Below are 16,148 nucleotides of genomic sequence, written 5' to 3'. Positions count from 1 at the left end.
GAGACTCCCGTCAGATGCATGACGGGTTCTATTTATTTAATTTTATCACCGCTAGGCGTCGCAATGATTCAATGAACCGTCTTGGCTCTATAAAAGCAACTAATTGAACCTTTAATAGAAATAAAGAGCACAATCTAATATTTCGGGAAAAGCAATTTTATTATCGTTAAACTAATAATATTTTTCTTAAACAGATAAAAGAATCTTTAACATCCCTTTTAATAGCTCTATTTTATTGTGTTTAAAAATGTGAGGTTTCAATTATTTGTATATTTTCCAAAGAATATAACTTTATATCTTAATGCATTTGAAACAACAAACTCGCATTTGCTTTGTTCAAATGTAGTATCGACATCACATAAAACTGATAGGGATAAATGTATAAAAGATAACGTTATCATTCGATTTAACTGGCCATAGCATTATTTAGAGATTCGTTATGCGTTTGTGAAGAATAAGGGCCACAGCGTACCGGGCTGCGGGACTCAAGTTTCGTGATTCGTGTAAAGTGGCTGATACAATTTTTGTTGAAATGTGCTAAGCACTTTGGGGCCACAAGTGCATTACAAGAAAGAAAATCAAATATCATTGTTTGCAGTGACAATAGTTGACTGTGAATGGTGTTGAATGACGTCATTTCTTCTTGTCTATCACGTCAAAATTAGGGCCGGCTAGCGCAGATAGTGCTTGTGTAGCTTCATGTGAAATACAAGAAACAAACAAACGAAATCAAACATTTTTAACCTCTCTAGACTAAATAATTCTCCTCATTCAGCCCCAGTTATACATGTTTCGGCAACATTGTGCTAATTAGTAAAACCTACCTGGACAAGAAAATCTTTCAAAATAAACATTCGTTCATTTTTTTGGGTTTAAACTATTTGTATTTCGTGAAAAAGAAACAAATGTAAACATTTACAGCCTAAATTAAAAACACTTGGTTTCTTTATACAAGGCTGAGTAAGTTATGTTAAAACCATTTTCGGTATCAAACCATATATTGGCGTTTATAAGTATTGGGATGGCACAGAAACCTGATTACTTTAAGGAAGAGTATGTACATTTTTTCCGACACAAAATGAACACATAAAGATATGTACATATCGGGGATTTAGACTTTACAAGTTGAAGATATACCCTGTACTTACAGGCACTAGAAATAAAGAAACATGGATCAACTTTGGATAACCATGACCATTTATAATGAGACCCACAAGAAGTCGTTCTACAACCATGGTAAGCAAAGTGTGGAGTATTTTAACAAGCGAGAATTTGCGGAAACAAAACACAGTAACAAAAACCGTCCCTTGACAACAGTATACAGCATAATCGAGAAGAATCGCCGCCTAGAAATAAGTCTAATTGGTATAGGTTAACCAATATAAAGTTTTCAGTCATATCTTCCGTTTAACTGTTACACATCTCAAGCAGTTAGAGACTAAAACAAGTAATGTTTTTCCGCACGAAGACAAGTCACTGGACGTACAACCTCCGGATTTATTTATGATTGGACTGTTAAAACTAGTGTTGAGAAACCGTTATCCTTGTACATTGGCTTGGTATGGCCAAGTGGTTAGGGTGCTTTACATGCAACCTGAGGGTCGTGAGTTCGTATACCCCTCCCATTATACGTGCTTGTTCTTTCAGCCGTGGGAGCTTTATAACGTGACGGTCGGTCCCATTGTTCTTTGGTAAAATATTAACTATAGAGTTGACGGTGATTGGTGATTACTAGTTGCCCCCTTCTAGTCTTTCACTTCTAAATTAGGGATGGCCAGCGCAAATAGCTCTCTTGTAGCTTTGCGCGAAGTTCAAACCAAACTAAAACAGCCATTAGATGAATTATAAAAAGTCCCGCGGTGGAGTTATGTGCTTTAAATATGACAACCTTACGTCGGAGTTTACTGCAATGATTATTGTCTTGGTGCACGACTGTTAGTCCCTCTAGCGGCACAGCGATATGTCTACGAACTTAGAACGCTAGAAATTGGGTTTCGATACCCGTGGTGGACAGACACACAGATAATCCATGGTGTAACTCTGTGCTTAACTTCAAACACGTCAAACGACCATTAGATACAGCAGGACTGAATGTTGCTATACGGACTGTAATTACATGGTGAGACTCCAAAATCATTTATAATATTTATAGTATAATATATTCAACTCTCTGAAAAATAATAATAAAAAACAGAGAGCAATGACAACAAAAATATAATTTGAATGTATCTCAATACGGCTGATGTTGGTATTAAAACTTTTATTTAAATAAATGTTGTTCTCTACTTTATTTTACTAAAAGTTTTCATACCAATACCAGACGTCTTGAGATACATTTTTACTTCAAATGGGTTTCTCGTCATCACGAAAAATATAGTTTAGCAAAGCTAATACATATTGTCATATCAGTTTAACATTTATTTTTTAACAATCTAAGGCATTAAATATGTAACCTTGATAAGTGCAGTACGTAACAGGTATGCAGTTGCACTCCGTCTATAAGGTTGGCTCGAATTGTTAATCAAAATGGTATGTCACATATCTTGAGCCCGACATGGCCAAGCGTGTTAAGGCGTGTGACTCGTAATCTGAGGGTCGCGGATTTGCATCCCCGTTGCGCCAAACATGCTCGCCCTTTCAGTCGTGGGGGCGTTATAATTTACGGTCAATCCCACTATTCGTTGGTAAAATAGTAGCCCAAGAATTGGCGGTGGATAGTGATGACTAGCTGCCTTCCCTCTTGTCTTACACTGCTAAATTAAGGACGGCTAGCACAGATAGCCCTCGAGTAGCTTTGTGCGAAATAAAAACAAACAAACAAACAAACACATATATTGTCAAAAGGGCATGCAGTGTTTCATTTTATAACAATATCTATGTAATGACTAAGTCACAAGTTCAGTGAATGTCTGTAAATATCATAGAAAATAGATTGGATTTCTTGTTTTTCTGCTTCTATTTTATTACATGATAACATGAGAACCAGAAGAATGATGCCAACTAGTTTCACTGAGGTGACAAAGTTTGAAACGAAGTATTTACTTTTATAATTAAAAAGCCCAAGGTAAAACAGGAATTACCAGTAAATAATAGATAATAAATAATAGATACATTTTAAATATTACAGTTGGAACCTTATTGTGTTTAAAAGTTGGTTATAAATTTAACTTTTCCATGTCTATTGAAACACTGAATTGAAAAAACAACAAACAAACAAGTAAAGAAAAACTTTTCTAAAAGGAAGTGAAAGTCAATCCTTCAAAAACAATGTAAACAAGAGAGTAGGGATAGCAGTTGAAATATGTATGGATGTTACCAATACCATCCATATTATCTCGTTTGCATTTTTTAGAAATGATTGATGTTATCCACCCCTGCATTTATTTCCTAAAATCAGGGGTTAGATTCCCCTCGGTAGACTCAGCAGCTAGCCCGATGTGGCTTTTCTATAAGAAAACAAACAAACATTTAGTTCCTTTTTTCAAAATGTATTTCTTACCTGTACATTTCAAAACCCTCTCACGAGTAAGAACATTACGAACGTGGTGCCATCTATAAGACATTATTTATTAAATATCGTAACTTAATTTATATATTCCGATAATAAAAAGGAACATTATGATACAATGTAAAACAATAATAAAAACAAATAATTTTAAAACAGTTCTATGCTTTTTTCTCAATTACCTTTTTAATCTTAAGTTACAGCCAATGAGACAGCAGTTTATTTTATATTTCCATACTATTTTCTACATTTAATTGGCCTGGCATGGCCTAGCGCGTTAAGGCGTGCGCTTCGTAATCTGAGGGCCGCGGGTTTGCGCCCGAGTCGCGCCAAACATGCTCGCTCTCCCAGCCGTGGGGGCGTGTTATAATGTGACGGTCAATCCTACTATTCGTTGGTAAAAGAGTAGCCCAAGAGTTCCCTCTAGTCTTACACTGCTAAATTAGGGACGGTTAGCACAGATAGCCCTCGAGTAGCTTTGTGCGAACTTCAAATCAAACCAACACATTTTAATGTGTTGAATGCCAGAAATAATTTTCAGAAGGATTATTTTAATTTGTATTACGTGTTTTTAAAATGTTTGTACTATTAACAATACTAAGCAAACACCTCTATAAAACACTACAAAGATGATTCAAAACAATTTCTTTTTTACTATCTTAATGCGTATGTATACTTTTTTCTAATAATGATTTCACTTTAATACATTTCTTAATACTTTATCACATGTGTACACGCTTTTGATTTACGTATCTTTAATTTTCAGTTTTGAAAGCCTGCGAAATATAGTTTTTCTTAATAGATTGCAAAAGTAAATGTATTTCGAAGTACATTTATTCGGAGAAAAAAATGTAAAATCATATATTCCTCGTACACCACCATGCATGAGAATGTATCACTGTTTCAAAAGTTTGTTCGTTTGAAGTGAAACACATCTTTGCATGAACACGTTTTAGGGGCTTTCAAAGGTTTTTGTTTTTTTACATTAGGTATATTCTCACTTTCCTTTATCTGTAGAAAGAAACGTGTTCTATACACCACACTATAAATATTTAACATAATAACTGAAGTTCAGTACGGTAAAACATAAAATAGTCTAGAAATTGACTTAGCTACTTGTCTGGTTTAATTCAATTTAAATTACGAAGAGAAAACGAAGGAAAAATATTCCCCTTACATTTGTTCTGTTACAATTTACATCGTAGTAACTCCTACGAGTCTGTGTTTTACAAACTTTAACAACAGAGGGAGCTATTTCTGTACTCAGTGGTTTGTTTGTGTTGGTTTGGTTTGAATTTCGCGAAAAGCTACACGAGAGCTATCTGCGCTAGCCATCCCTAATTTTGCAGTGTTAAACTAGAGGAAAAGCAGTTAGTCATCACCACCCACCACCAACACTTGGACTACTCTTTTACCAATGAATAGCGGGATTGACCGTAACTTTATAACGCCCACAGGGATGAACGGGCGAGCATATTTGGTGTGACGGGGATTCGAACCCGCAACCCTTGGATTACGAGTCAAGTGCCTTAACCACCTGGTCACGGTTTGTTTGTTGTTGATTGCAATTTTATACAAAGAGCTATCTGTGTCGTCTCCACCACTGGTATCGAAATTTGACTTTTATGGTGTTAAACTTGCAGCCTTTCCGCCATTGAAACGCTCAGGGATGAATGAATTACCTTTATTAAATATATCGTTTCTTTCTTTAATTATATATTTATGTTTGTTTGTTTTCTTATAGAAAAGCCACATCGGGCTAGCTGCTGAGTCTACCGAGGGGAATCTAACCCCTGATTTTAGGAAATAAATAAACTTTTGAATAGCCTATTTCTTACGTTTATTTCTGTTTATGTGGTAAAAACAAAACAAACCGACATTAGCAATTTTGATTAACTAAATTCTATATTCTGACATAGCGATAATAAAACATTGAATAATAACTAGAACCTTTTATTCCTATTCTAAGCTCAGATTATTTTTTAAATTCTGGATTAAATTCATTTTAATTTCTTAATCTTAAAGTTTTGGATATTTAAGGACGTCGTTGTGTTTTTATCCTCTTATGACCTTAATCCCAATTTGTTTGGGATCAGCCGATATTTTTTGCAGTCGAAAAATGTTTATACCCTGAAGGTTGGTTCGGACGGCAACCATTTACAACGAGCATGTTCAGTGACAAAGATTCGAATTCGCGAACCTCAAATTGCGAGTCAAGCACTTTAACAACTAGCCCCAAAGTAAAAATATTTAATTAGTTTTATCCAGTCTTCGAGATATTTATTTTGAAACAATGGAGTAAGTTGCGCCTAAAACGTGACTAAATCGGTTTCGTTTTTGTTTTATTTGTTTTTTATAACGTGTTTCTGAAATAAAGGTCGCCACACGACATATCTGTCTCGTACTTTTTCACGACAACAACTAATATTCAGAGGTTACGAAATACTGATTTGGCCAATAAAATGTCAGAGGTTTTAAAAACCCAGAGCAGTTTTGTATTTTCATGTTTAAACGTTTCATGCCATATATGTGACGTATTTGTTAAAAAAAGATGCTTTTTGTATATTTCAACCACTTTAAACAAAAATAAAAAAACAACAAAAAGCACAAAAAGAGAACTACTGAAAGTTTTGACTTCAAGGTATATTTCTACATGGATTGTTTGTTTGTTGTTGAATTTCGCGCAAAGCTACACGAGGGTTAACTGCGCTAGCCCTCCCTAATTTAGCAGTGTAATTTTCTTAATTAGAGAGAAGGCAGCTAGTCATCTCCACCCACCGCTAACTCTTGGAGTACTCTTTTGGCAACGAATAGCAGGATTGACCGTCACATTATAATGCCCTTTCAGCCGTGGGGGCATTATAATGTGACAGTCAATTCATTGGTAAAAGAGTAACCCAAGAGTTGGCAGTGGGTGGTGATGGCTAGCTGTCTTCTCTCTAATCTTACACTGCTAAATTAGGGAGGGCTAGCGTATAGAGACCTCGTATAGCTTGGCGCGAAATTCAAAACAATTGTTTTATTAAACCAGCTATAAATAATAATACAGTATTGTGAATAAACAGATCAGTCGCGGACTCCACGGAAATTTTCAAGTTATTTCCTCGATGCTTCAGGTTTATGTCTTCTTCAATAGCATACATTTTCCGCATTGAACTATTACGAGAAGCACCTTTAAGTAAAGACGTTATGGGTTCCGCTAAACATTTACACCATCAACTACGTGCTTACCGTCACGAGATCAGCTGTACACTAATTATTGGTTCAGCTAAGATTTTACGTTGTGCACTGTCACGATGATGAAGTCTGTTGCAGAAATGGTCTATTCATGGTGATGGCGTTAAGCCGAAACGCTGAGGAAACAAAACAACTTGAAAGATTTTCTTTAGTTTATAGCTGTTTTATTTACTTGTAATTATGTGTACTGTACTTCACTCAGCATTACGTAATTAAAAAAATACAGTTCCAAAGGTAGTCATTTAGTTTGCTGTTTGCCTCTAAAAAGGCATAATAAAAGAGTTTAGTTAATCACTGAAGGGTAAAAATTAATCAGAAGTCTCACACTACGGACGGTCAGTTAATTTGTTTACCATTTGGATGGCTGACGCTTGTTTGAACTTTTCTTTAAATTCAGCCAAACAAATAGGCTGTTATTTCGGAAGATCGGGCAGATAAAGTTGTGTACACGTATCCTTTTCATTTAATTATTAAAAACAACAATAATAAGATGTACAAATAACATTGTTTTTAATACTTACTACTAGTTATGAGATCTGGGTATTCGTACGTTTCTTTAACTAAGCCTGGTGTCCGCAGATGGCGCTTTATAATACGAAACTTTAAAATCACGTGACATACTAACAATCAATACCTTGCATACAATTGATCTTCATATAAAAATATAATAGAATATTAAAGAGCTAACTCTAATTTAGCACTTAACAATTTTGGGTCAATGTAAATGTGGACCGCCAGTGATGGTTGTATACCAGTATAAGTTCATAAGGAAACAACCATTTCCTCAATGAGTTACTCAGCTTTTTCTCACCTAGTAACACAGTTTCATTTCTAAACACTATAATACAGTCGTTTTAAGCAGAGGACACAAAAACGTCTTGAAATCAAGACAACCTTACAAACGTTAGTGGTCCATTTTAACTCCTACACCATTAAAAGCTCTGTACTGTCACCAGAATAAATTCACGGACGTTAAAGATTCATCATAACTCTTACAACGTCAACCAAGTGATTATTACAGAGAGGACAATCTCACAGACATTTGAAGTTCCTCATAACTCTTACAATGTCAATCACGTGACTGCTTTAACGAGGATAGCTTTAAGGACGTCAGCGAATCAGCTAAATATTTTTGCTGTGCACAATCATCGAGTCTCAGTCTTGCATTTGTACCTTATCATGACAAAAACTTGTCATCCAACAGGTTACACTTCAGTTATGGCGAATTTCGTATTAAGTACCAAGGACATTAGAAATTGTCGATAAATACAAAAAAAAAAAAAAATAAGGAAACAACTGCGTCGTTATCGAAGGTGCAGCAACATTAAACAGCAGGCCATGCATGGATGGAGAAACAGAGCTACAATCTATAATTTTCTCAAAACCTATACAGATGTATATATAGGTAAAAAAAACGCCGTCTTGTCATTCACGTGACAGTCTAAATTCATTCCAATCTTCAATAATCCATAGTTTTTCATTCTACTCTAACTGTAGCATTGTCTGTACTTTTCACTAGATGGCGCTAACGCAGGTCCTTCGTTCATCTTTATCGCTTGGCGGTAGGGCGGTAGAACAAACGTAAACAGCGGTAAACACACAAGCATTACGCCATTCTTAAGATCATAATGTCATTAGATTATACTATGGATTTTTGTCTTCTTCTTTTCCGGCTTCCACTAATACATTCTTAAATTAATATGAAATCAGGAAGATATTTCTGAAAAAGAAAATACTGAACTCAGTAAAGGAGTTTATATTATTCAACTGGTAGTTAACAAACAAGAAGAAAAAACAGCTCAAACAAACAACATGAAATTTAAAAAAACGAACGAACTTGTTGTCATCACCGAAAATGGTGTGACTCAAAAACATTAAGGAAATTGATAAAAATACGAGTTTCTTTTTGTATGAATGCAGCTAGAAAATAATGTTTAACTTATTCCATTATTCTTAATCACATAGGTCGATTTCTATTTATAACTTTTCACTTTTTTTTTTCTTTCTTAACCTTTGGATCATTAAGAAAGGGTCAAAAGTCAAAAAACAAGTCAGAAAAATTCCTGAAAAACCAAACAAACAAGAAACACGTGTCTTTTGAATGAAACAGTTTGTTGCACTTGTGAATCGTATCTTCATGCTCGAGCATGTTAGTTGTATTATCATGTGCAATCCTTTGTTGGTTGGATTCAAAATAATACGAAATAAGAATTTTATTAAATGCTCGAACAATCAATATAAACTCCTTTTTGACGTTGTTGTTGTTGTTGCTGAAGTAATTTAACATTTTGAATTAAAGTTAAGATTTCAAAGCACCTAATTAATTGTACCCCGCTGGAACAGAGGTAAGTTCACGGATTTACAACGCTAAAATCAGACGTCCGGTTTCCTTCGGTGAACACAGCAGATAGCTCGATGTAGTTTTGCTATAAGAAAACACGCACGCAATTAATTATTGTTATTTTGTGTTTTGTGACATATTGAAAAAAAAGTTAGAATCGAGAGAGGTAACACAGAATGCTTAAATTACAATAAGCTTATATCTCAATTTCCAGTTCTGATAAGGTTTTAATTAAGTATTATTTATGGCTATTTGGTGGAATTACCCTATGGTTCACGAACTTCATCAATAGCATAGGTTCTTTAATATTTAGAATTTTAGAAAAATAACTGTCCAGGGCTGAAACTGAATGTCGTTGTTGTTGTTTTCTCATAGGTTCTTTAATATTTAGAATTTTAGAAAAATAACTGTCCAGGGCTGAAACTGAATGTCGTTGTTGTTGTTTTCTCAGAATATTACTGCAAAGTTGCATAACTGTGCATAGGCTTATCTAATTTTGTGTTGATAGAGCAAAGAGAAGGTTACTAATCATCAGTACTTACTGTCAACACATGAATATTCTTAATCAAATAATCGGATTCATCCACCACTCTTACAGAGCACCCACAGCCCCAAAGTGTAGAGTGCGATTTTGCGGTGACAGTTCGCCAACCAGGAATCCTCGGGTTCACAGCCCGAGCGCAACTAGATCATCTTCCCACGTTAGTGTTACTAATTTAAGAATCTGATTACACTTCAATTACTCTTATTTACGCCACCGATATCGTTGTTCATGAAAAGTCGATGACATAAATAGCGCTTGGACTACTACAATGTTTGTCTTATCTTAACCGACTTATCAGTCGGATGATTCCTGGTACTGTACGAAAGGCACAACGGCACTACATATGGCAGGTGTATTGTAATTGGCGTATTATAACATATCCTTCTTTGCTTAACTCATAACTTTTTTCTCCCCGTGGTACAACGACATGTCTTCGGACTTCCAACGTTAGAAACAGGGTTTCGATACCGTGGTAAGCAGATTACAGATAGCTTTATGCTCATTTAAAAACAAACAAATATAAGTTCTTAGATATACATTTTAACTCTTCTTCATTTCCATCAGTAGATCGGCGAAAAGGTTACGGACTTATAACACTAAAATCTGGGATTCGTTTCCCAGGTCGCAGGAAGGCTATTTATCTAAAAACTAACAAACGCCTTCCCAATCTGTTAAACTACTTTGTTATAACATACACTTTAACTCTTTACAACAACCATTAGATTTCCTGTTGATATAACTTACACGCCCAGAAAAATCCCCAGAGTTTCGTGTGGTGTTTCTTTACTTAAGAGTAAAAACACATTAAAACACTCAGGGTACAATGTAAAACATACCATAGGGCGCAAATATGAATTAATTACAACGATATCATTACTAGAAAGGAATGTATTTAATATTCTAAGAACCCTATGGTGAAAATAAAGGAGAATGTACTATAATGTATCACCCATACTACGTTTGTTATAACCAGTACTGACAAGAAGTTATGTTTAATTACTAGGGTTCTTCAGATAAGTAACAATAAAGAAGTAACTAAGAAAAGTGGCCGAGAGAAAAGAAGAACCAATCTGTAATTTGAAATATTTGAGATTCAGCAACTAGCGAATAAACTACATAGACAAGTGTTTTTCTGCTTGAAAAAGTGATTGAGTTCGAAATATTACTTTACATCCCTATGCACGTGAGATTGTACTCGCTCACTGTTAGTTTATAGATCACGTGTGCTATGTTGTCTTCACACATAAAAATAAAATCATTATTGTAGGTTCAGAAACTGATCGAAAGTTGGCAAGTCACGATCTCTGCTATTCACGCATGGCGAGCTATAACAAAATGTAAGCTCTCAAACTCACACAGAGTACATAGTATGTCGTAAGTGGATATTTGGAATCTCATTGTACTGCTAAGTTCAGTCCTGTTGAATTTAAATATATAAGGCACGCTGATTGATCTCAACAGTGTAATTCGGTGTTCCTGTTCTATAGTGCACCATCATGCAGGTTTCTAATACACATACCAAGTTGTTGTTTTACTTCTTAGTTACATTGTTTGTTTTTGGTTGTGTGTTGTTTTTTTTACCGTGACAGTTGAACCGTTGGTGATCGGTGCCTAATTTTGTTTCCTGTGGTTGCACGGAACGTACTGTGTCGATCCATTTTATATCTATCAATCTATATCGGAAAATCAAATACCTTAAGTTAAAAATGGCTTGTTTCTTCCGATTCATAATGTGCTATATAAAAGAAATTGCTGTGTTTCGGACGTCGTATATTCAAAGTCAGTAGTAGAATCAGAAAGTGGATTGAGTACTTTTCAGACTTGTATTAATAAGTTATTTAGGTTATTTCTAGGCTGTTGTTTTTCTCCTTTATGTATATATGAGTGCGTGTCTGTCACAAAACTATTTAGACGTACGTTTCAAAACATTCACCAGGTCTGATGAAAGAAACATCTTTCTACAATAAAGAAAATAGGCTTAAATGAAGATGAACAACTGTTTGTTTTTTTAATTTCGCGCAAAGCTACACGAGGGCTGTCTGCGTTAGCCGTCTCTACTTCTGCAGTGTAAAACTAGAAGGACTGGTTTGGTTTGAATTTCGCGCAAAGCCCCCGCGGCTGAAAGGGCCAGTATGTGGTGGGACGGGGATTCGAACCAGCGACCCTTAGATTGCTAGTCGAGCGCCATAACCACCTGGCCATGCTGGGGCCTCATCTATTTGAATTAGTCGCTTAGCTCATTCATTGAACAAGGTGCAAGGCGGCGCTCACATACAAAATAAGAAATACCACAGAAACATTGAAATTCAGTTTAATCCAATCTTTCCAATTTTGAAAAATACAAAATTAACGAAGATACCTTGCTGGGGTTCCTACGTTGATTTGTGTGTGTGTGTTTTATTATAGAAAAGCCACATTGGACTATCTGCTATGTCTACTAAGGGGAATCGAACCCGTAATGTTAGCGTTGTAAATTCATAAACTTAATGCTGTACTAGCGGGGGATATGACAAAAGCGCCCGCACTAAAACTTTAATTCATAAAATTGGATTATGAGATTTGTTTGTTTGTTTTTCAATTTCGCGCAAAGCTATTCGCGCTAGCCGTCCTTAATTTAACAGTGTAAGAGGCAGCTAGTCATCACCACCTACCGCCAACTCTTGGGCTACTCTTTTATCAACGAATAGTGGGATTCACCGTCACATTATAATGCCCCTACGGCTGAAAAGGCGAGCATGTTTGGTACAATGGGGATTCAAATCCGCGAATCTCCGATTACGAGTCGATCGCCTTAATCACCTGGCCATGTCTGGCCCAGATTATACGAAAACAGCATAGTTTTTATACAGATCTGAAGCCCAGGCCTTCTAGTTAACAGTCTGCAAGTTTGGAACAACTTATTCACCAAAGTCAAATTAAACGTTTGACCCGATTTCCTTAACTTATTATTTCGTGCACGAATTCATCCAGATCAGTGTTATTGTTAAAGTTGAAGTACTCATGACAAATGAATTACTCATTTATCTAATTCTGAAAATTACGTGTTTGACTTATAAACTTTAGTAATTCATTGTAACAATAACAATCGAAAAGCAAATGTTATAATTTTTAAGTTCATTTCTAAATGTGTATTTGTTTTACACAGTGATAAATCTTTCAACAACAAAAAAAACCCTCAAAACGCCTTCCGTTTATTGACACTCACAGACTGAAACTAGCTCACAATAACATCATACCAATCATACACTGTATATTATTGTTATCACGATTATGTAGCACGCCATTGAAGATAACGCCCATTCACCCTTCTGGTAATTATCATATAGTAGAGCTAATGGCGAAAAAACATTTTTTCGGGTGGTTTACGTCCCTTGCCCCTCTAGTACGGAAACTATTAAAAAACGGTATAGTAGAAACAACTCACATGGGAACGAGCGAGGTTTGAGAAGGAGGAAACGTTTCGTTTCTTCCAACAATTTTATCAAATAAAAGGTTGCCAAGCCGTGACGAGGGTGGTATCACGTGACAGAGAACCACGGGAACTCCAGTAATTACATACCACAAAGAACACAATAGTGAGGACAGTACTTTGGAGGTTAACCTTATAATTTCTCATCGTTTTCGTCTTGCAACATAATCTGTTTATGTTTTACGAGTGTTTAAAAGTAAACTGAAAACTTCCGTTTCGGTGACACCTGCAGAAGCAGATGTTTCAAGAAACTGTCCTACAGTTTCTGCTGCACTTCCTCTAAATGAAATGTTTGGTGTTTCTTCAAAACATTTTATTAGTGCTCTTTTGGTTTTGGTTTTGATACACGAACCGATTAACACAAACTTTTCGAAAATTCCTGTGAGCATAATTGTGATGTACTTCCTGTTGGAAGGAGGGAAACATGTATTTGTCTAGTCTTTAAATGGAGTAACTGATAAGTTAAGACTACCGGAATTATTTCATCTCTATTTGGCCTAACATACATACGTTTTGGGACAAAAGTTACTATATAGTTAGCATAGTTGTCGTTATTTGGTTGTTGTACTGAAGAAAATCTTACAACTACAACTGAAACCAGTTTAATTGTTGCTAACTATAGAGCAATAGTGAGAAACTAAATTGCGTAATTACTTTGTCGCACTCCCTGTAGTATATATATATTAGTATATACATGTTGCTCTTGTTAAGGGTGTGTCTCAGTTTTTGATTGCAAGACCACATTGGGCTATCTGATGTGTCCACTGAGAAGAATCGATTCCCCTGATTTTAGCTTTGTAAATCCGTAGACTTCCCGCTGTTTCACCTGGGGACAAGTAGAAAAATAGGGCTGCATGTTTTTTAAAACTTTGTGTTAAAAACAAAGCCAAGCAAATGATGTACGAAAGTAAGAACAATTTCGTCCTGATTTAGACATCTAGTTTATCCAACTGCGATCCTAGCCCAAGTCGAAACTTAGTAACTTACAGCGCTGGAGATATGTTTAGTTAATTAAAGACGTTACTTGATGATGAAGAAATAGAATAAAACTACGTTTATGTACATTCTTTTATCATTGACAAACTTTTAGTGAGAAAAAAAAACATGAAGCCCTGTTTATAATACAGCTCATCACTTGTCACCAAGTTAGAATGGTTTTGGGAAATTTTAGCCATCATCAGTGGCATAAACAAGGGTTAATCCGAAACTAGGATTAGGTGTCTTATAGTGACGACTCATAAATTATGTTTATTGTGTTTGAGTTGTCTTTTACTCACCTCTGTGAAAATATTTATAGAAATATTTCAATATACCCAACTAGTCTTGCTCAATGACAAGTCGACAACCTAACGATAGTACGGGCTTTATGTTTTCGGTTTGTTTTGCCTCAATGAAATTGAAAAGTTTGATGTTGAAAGAAACAATTATGTAATCCTAAACTGAGCTAGTATTCGCGTGTATAAAGAAAATAAGACTAGAATGAGGTTAACGTCAAGCAATGTTGTGAATCGAAATTCATATACCATAATCTAACACGCAATGAACCTAGCAGCTGTGTCATGTGTATTAACAGTAATTGGTATACATAGTTTTGCAAACAATAATGGAAACGCACTGGTGACGCACGTACAGAGGTCACGTCAATGAATAATTGCAACTAAGTGGTCAGTTTATTATTAATGAATACATTACGAGATAAAAACAGCAAATAAGCGACTAAATGCTTCAGTATTTTGCATTTTCTTTAAACATACCTGTAAACTTTATTTTATTCTACATAAGACAATCAAAGTTTTATTAATCAGTACTACTCCAAACAATTCAGACAAGCTCCTGGTTCTCGTCTAACTCTCCCATTTCCAACACATATCCAGTACAACCTTATATGATATTCATATCTGGACACTTTACTGGTAAAACGATGGTTGTGAGCGTCCCGTCGACTCGTTTCTTTTCCTTCCTAATATTATTTCACAACATGTTTAGGGTCATTCATAATTTTACTGAAAATGATTTATTGTCGAAAAGGTTTTGTTTCTTCTATTGGATGGATATGACTCTGGTTTTACCTGTCAACAACAATGGTGACATCAGTTTGTTTTGTAGATTTCTAACACCATTGGTTGAGAGATAGCTCATATTTGAACTAGTCACTTAGACACCAATACCATTATTTTCTCTCTTTTTAAGATTTCTCAGTAAAGAGCAAACTCTTCCAACTTTGTTCACCCTACTGTTGTAAGTTTTTTTGTTTTTTTTTTGGAGAGGGATGTTCATTATCTCTCCTATGTCGTGGTTTGTGAACAGCTATGAATCCGCCAATGTCAGTTCATGCTGATGGATGTCGTGTTTGTCTGAAGGAAATATTCACACATTTAGTTACAGCTAGGTCATTGGCAAGATATCTACTAGGTGATCCCGTATCACGTAAACAGTATGTCTTAACATTGCTTTCTATTGTTAACAGCACCAGTTTCAGTACCTTCTTTACAGTTTCCATAAAGCTCCTACTGGAATACGAAATTTCGTCCTAGTCTTCACTAACTGAAGCTTAGGTTCTACACTTTGTGATATGGAATTTCTATTGTGGGAGCCATGACTGAAACACCACATTATTGCTGAGAATAATATGACTGTCCGTACTTTGTAACAGGCATCTAGCCAGTGCAACACTGACTGATTGGTTGTATGACAGTCAGTTACGGTGTTTATTATTAAAACGTGGTTGTACTCCGGTGTACTTCATTTTCATATAATAGAATGAGAGTGTAGTCAGATGCAGAGGTGTGGGTCGCTATGTGCTGAAAAGAGTAAGGGGACCATATGTGCGGAGCATTTCGGTGTGATATGGATCATGATTTTTTATTCTAATATTTCAAGACACCATGAGTATTAGGGACATTGTGAAGTAGAATCAGAGCACGGACCTTGTGCGCCAGTGCCTAGCGACACCTGTGATCAGATACCATTTCTATTTATACGAACTTTATTCCCAATTTCCATAACTGTTTTTAGTATCGTACATATATATATGTGTGTACTCACGCACACA

General features: G+C 35.6%; 1 protein-coding gene across 2 annotated transcripts in view; it reads right to left on the bottom strand.

The window, feature by feature from the left end:
* Positions 1–6,884: 6,884 nt before the first annotated feature.
* LOC143228986 (uncharacterized) overlaps positions 6,885–16,148 on the bottom strand; it is a 32,894-nt gene continuing 23,630 nt past the window's right edge. The window contains exon 5 of one of the 2 annotated variants that reach the window (XM_076460541.1): positions 6,885–8,462. Coding sequence is in view for 1 of the 2 variants with exons in the window: in XM_076460542.1 (XP_076316657.1) it covers positions 8,433–8,462 (30 nt within the window). In the remaining variant the exon portion in view is untranslated. The remainder of the gene's footprint in view (positions 8,463–16,148) is intronic. The other variant, XM_076460542.1, reaches the window with a different exon arrangement.

Source organism: Tachypleus tridentatus, chromosome 10 (assembly GCF_004210375.1).
Source record: "Tachypleus tridentatus isolate NWPU-2018 chromosome 10, ASM421037v1, whole genome shotgun sequence".
Lineage (NCBI taxonomy): Eukaryota > Metazoa > Arthropoda > Merostomata > Xiphosura > Limulidae > Tachypleus > Tachypleus tridentatus.
Note: the sequence above shows the minus strand (reverse complement) of the source record. Positions and strands in the feature narration are given on the sequence as shown.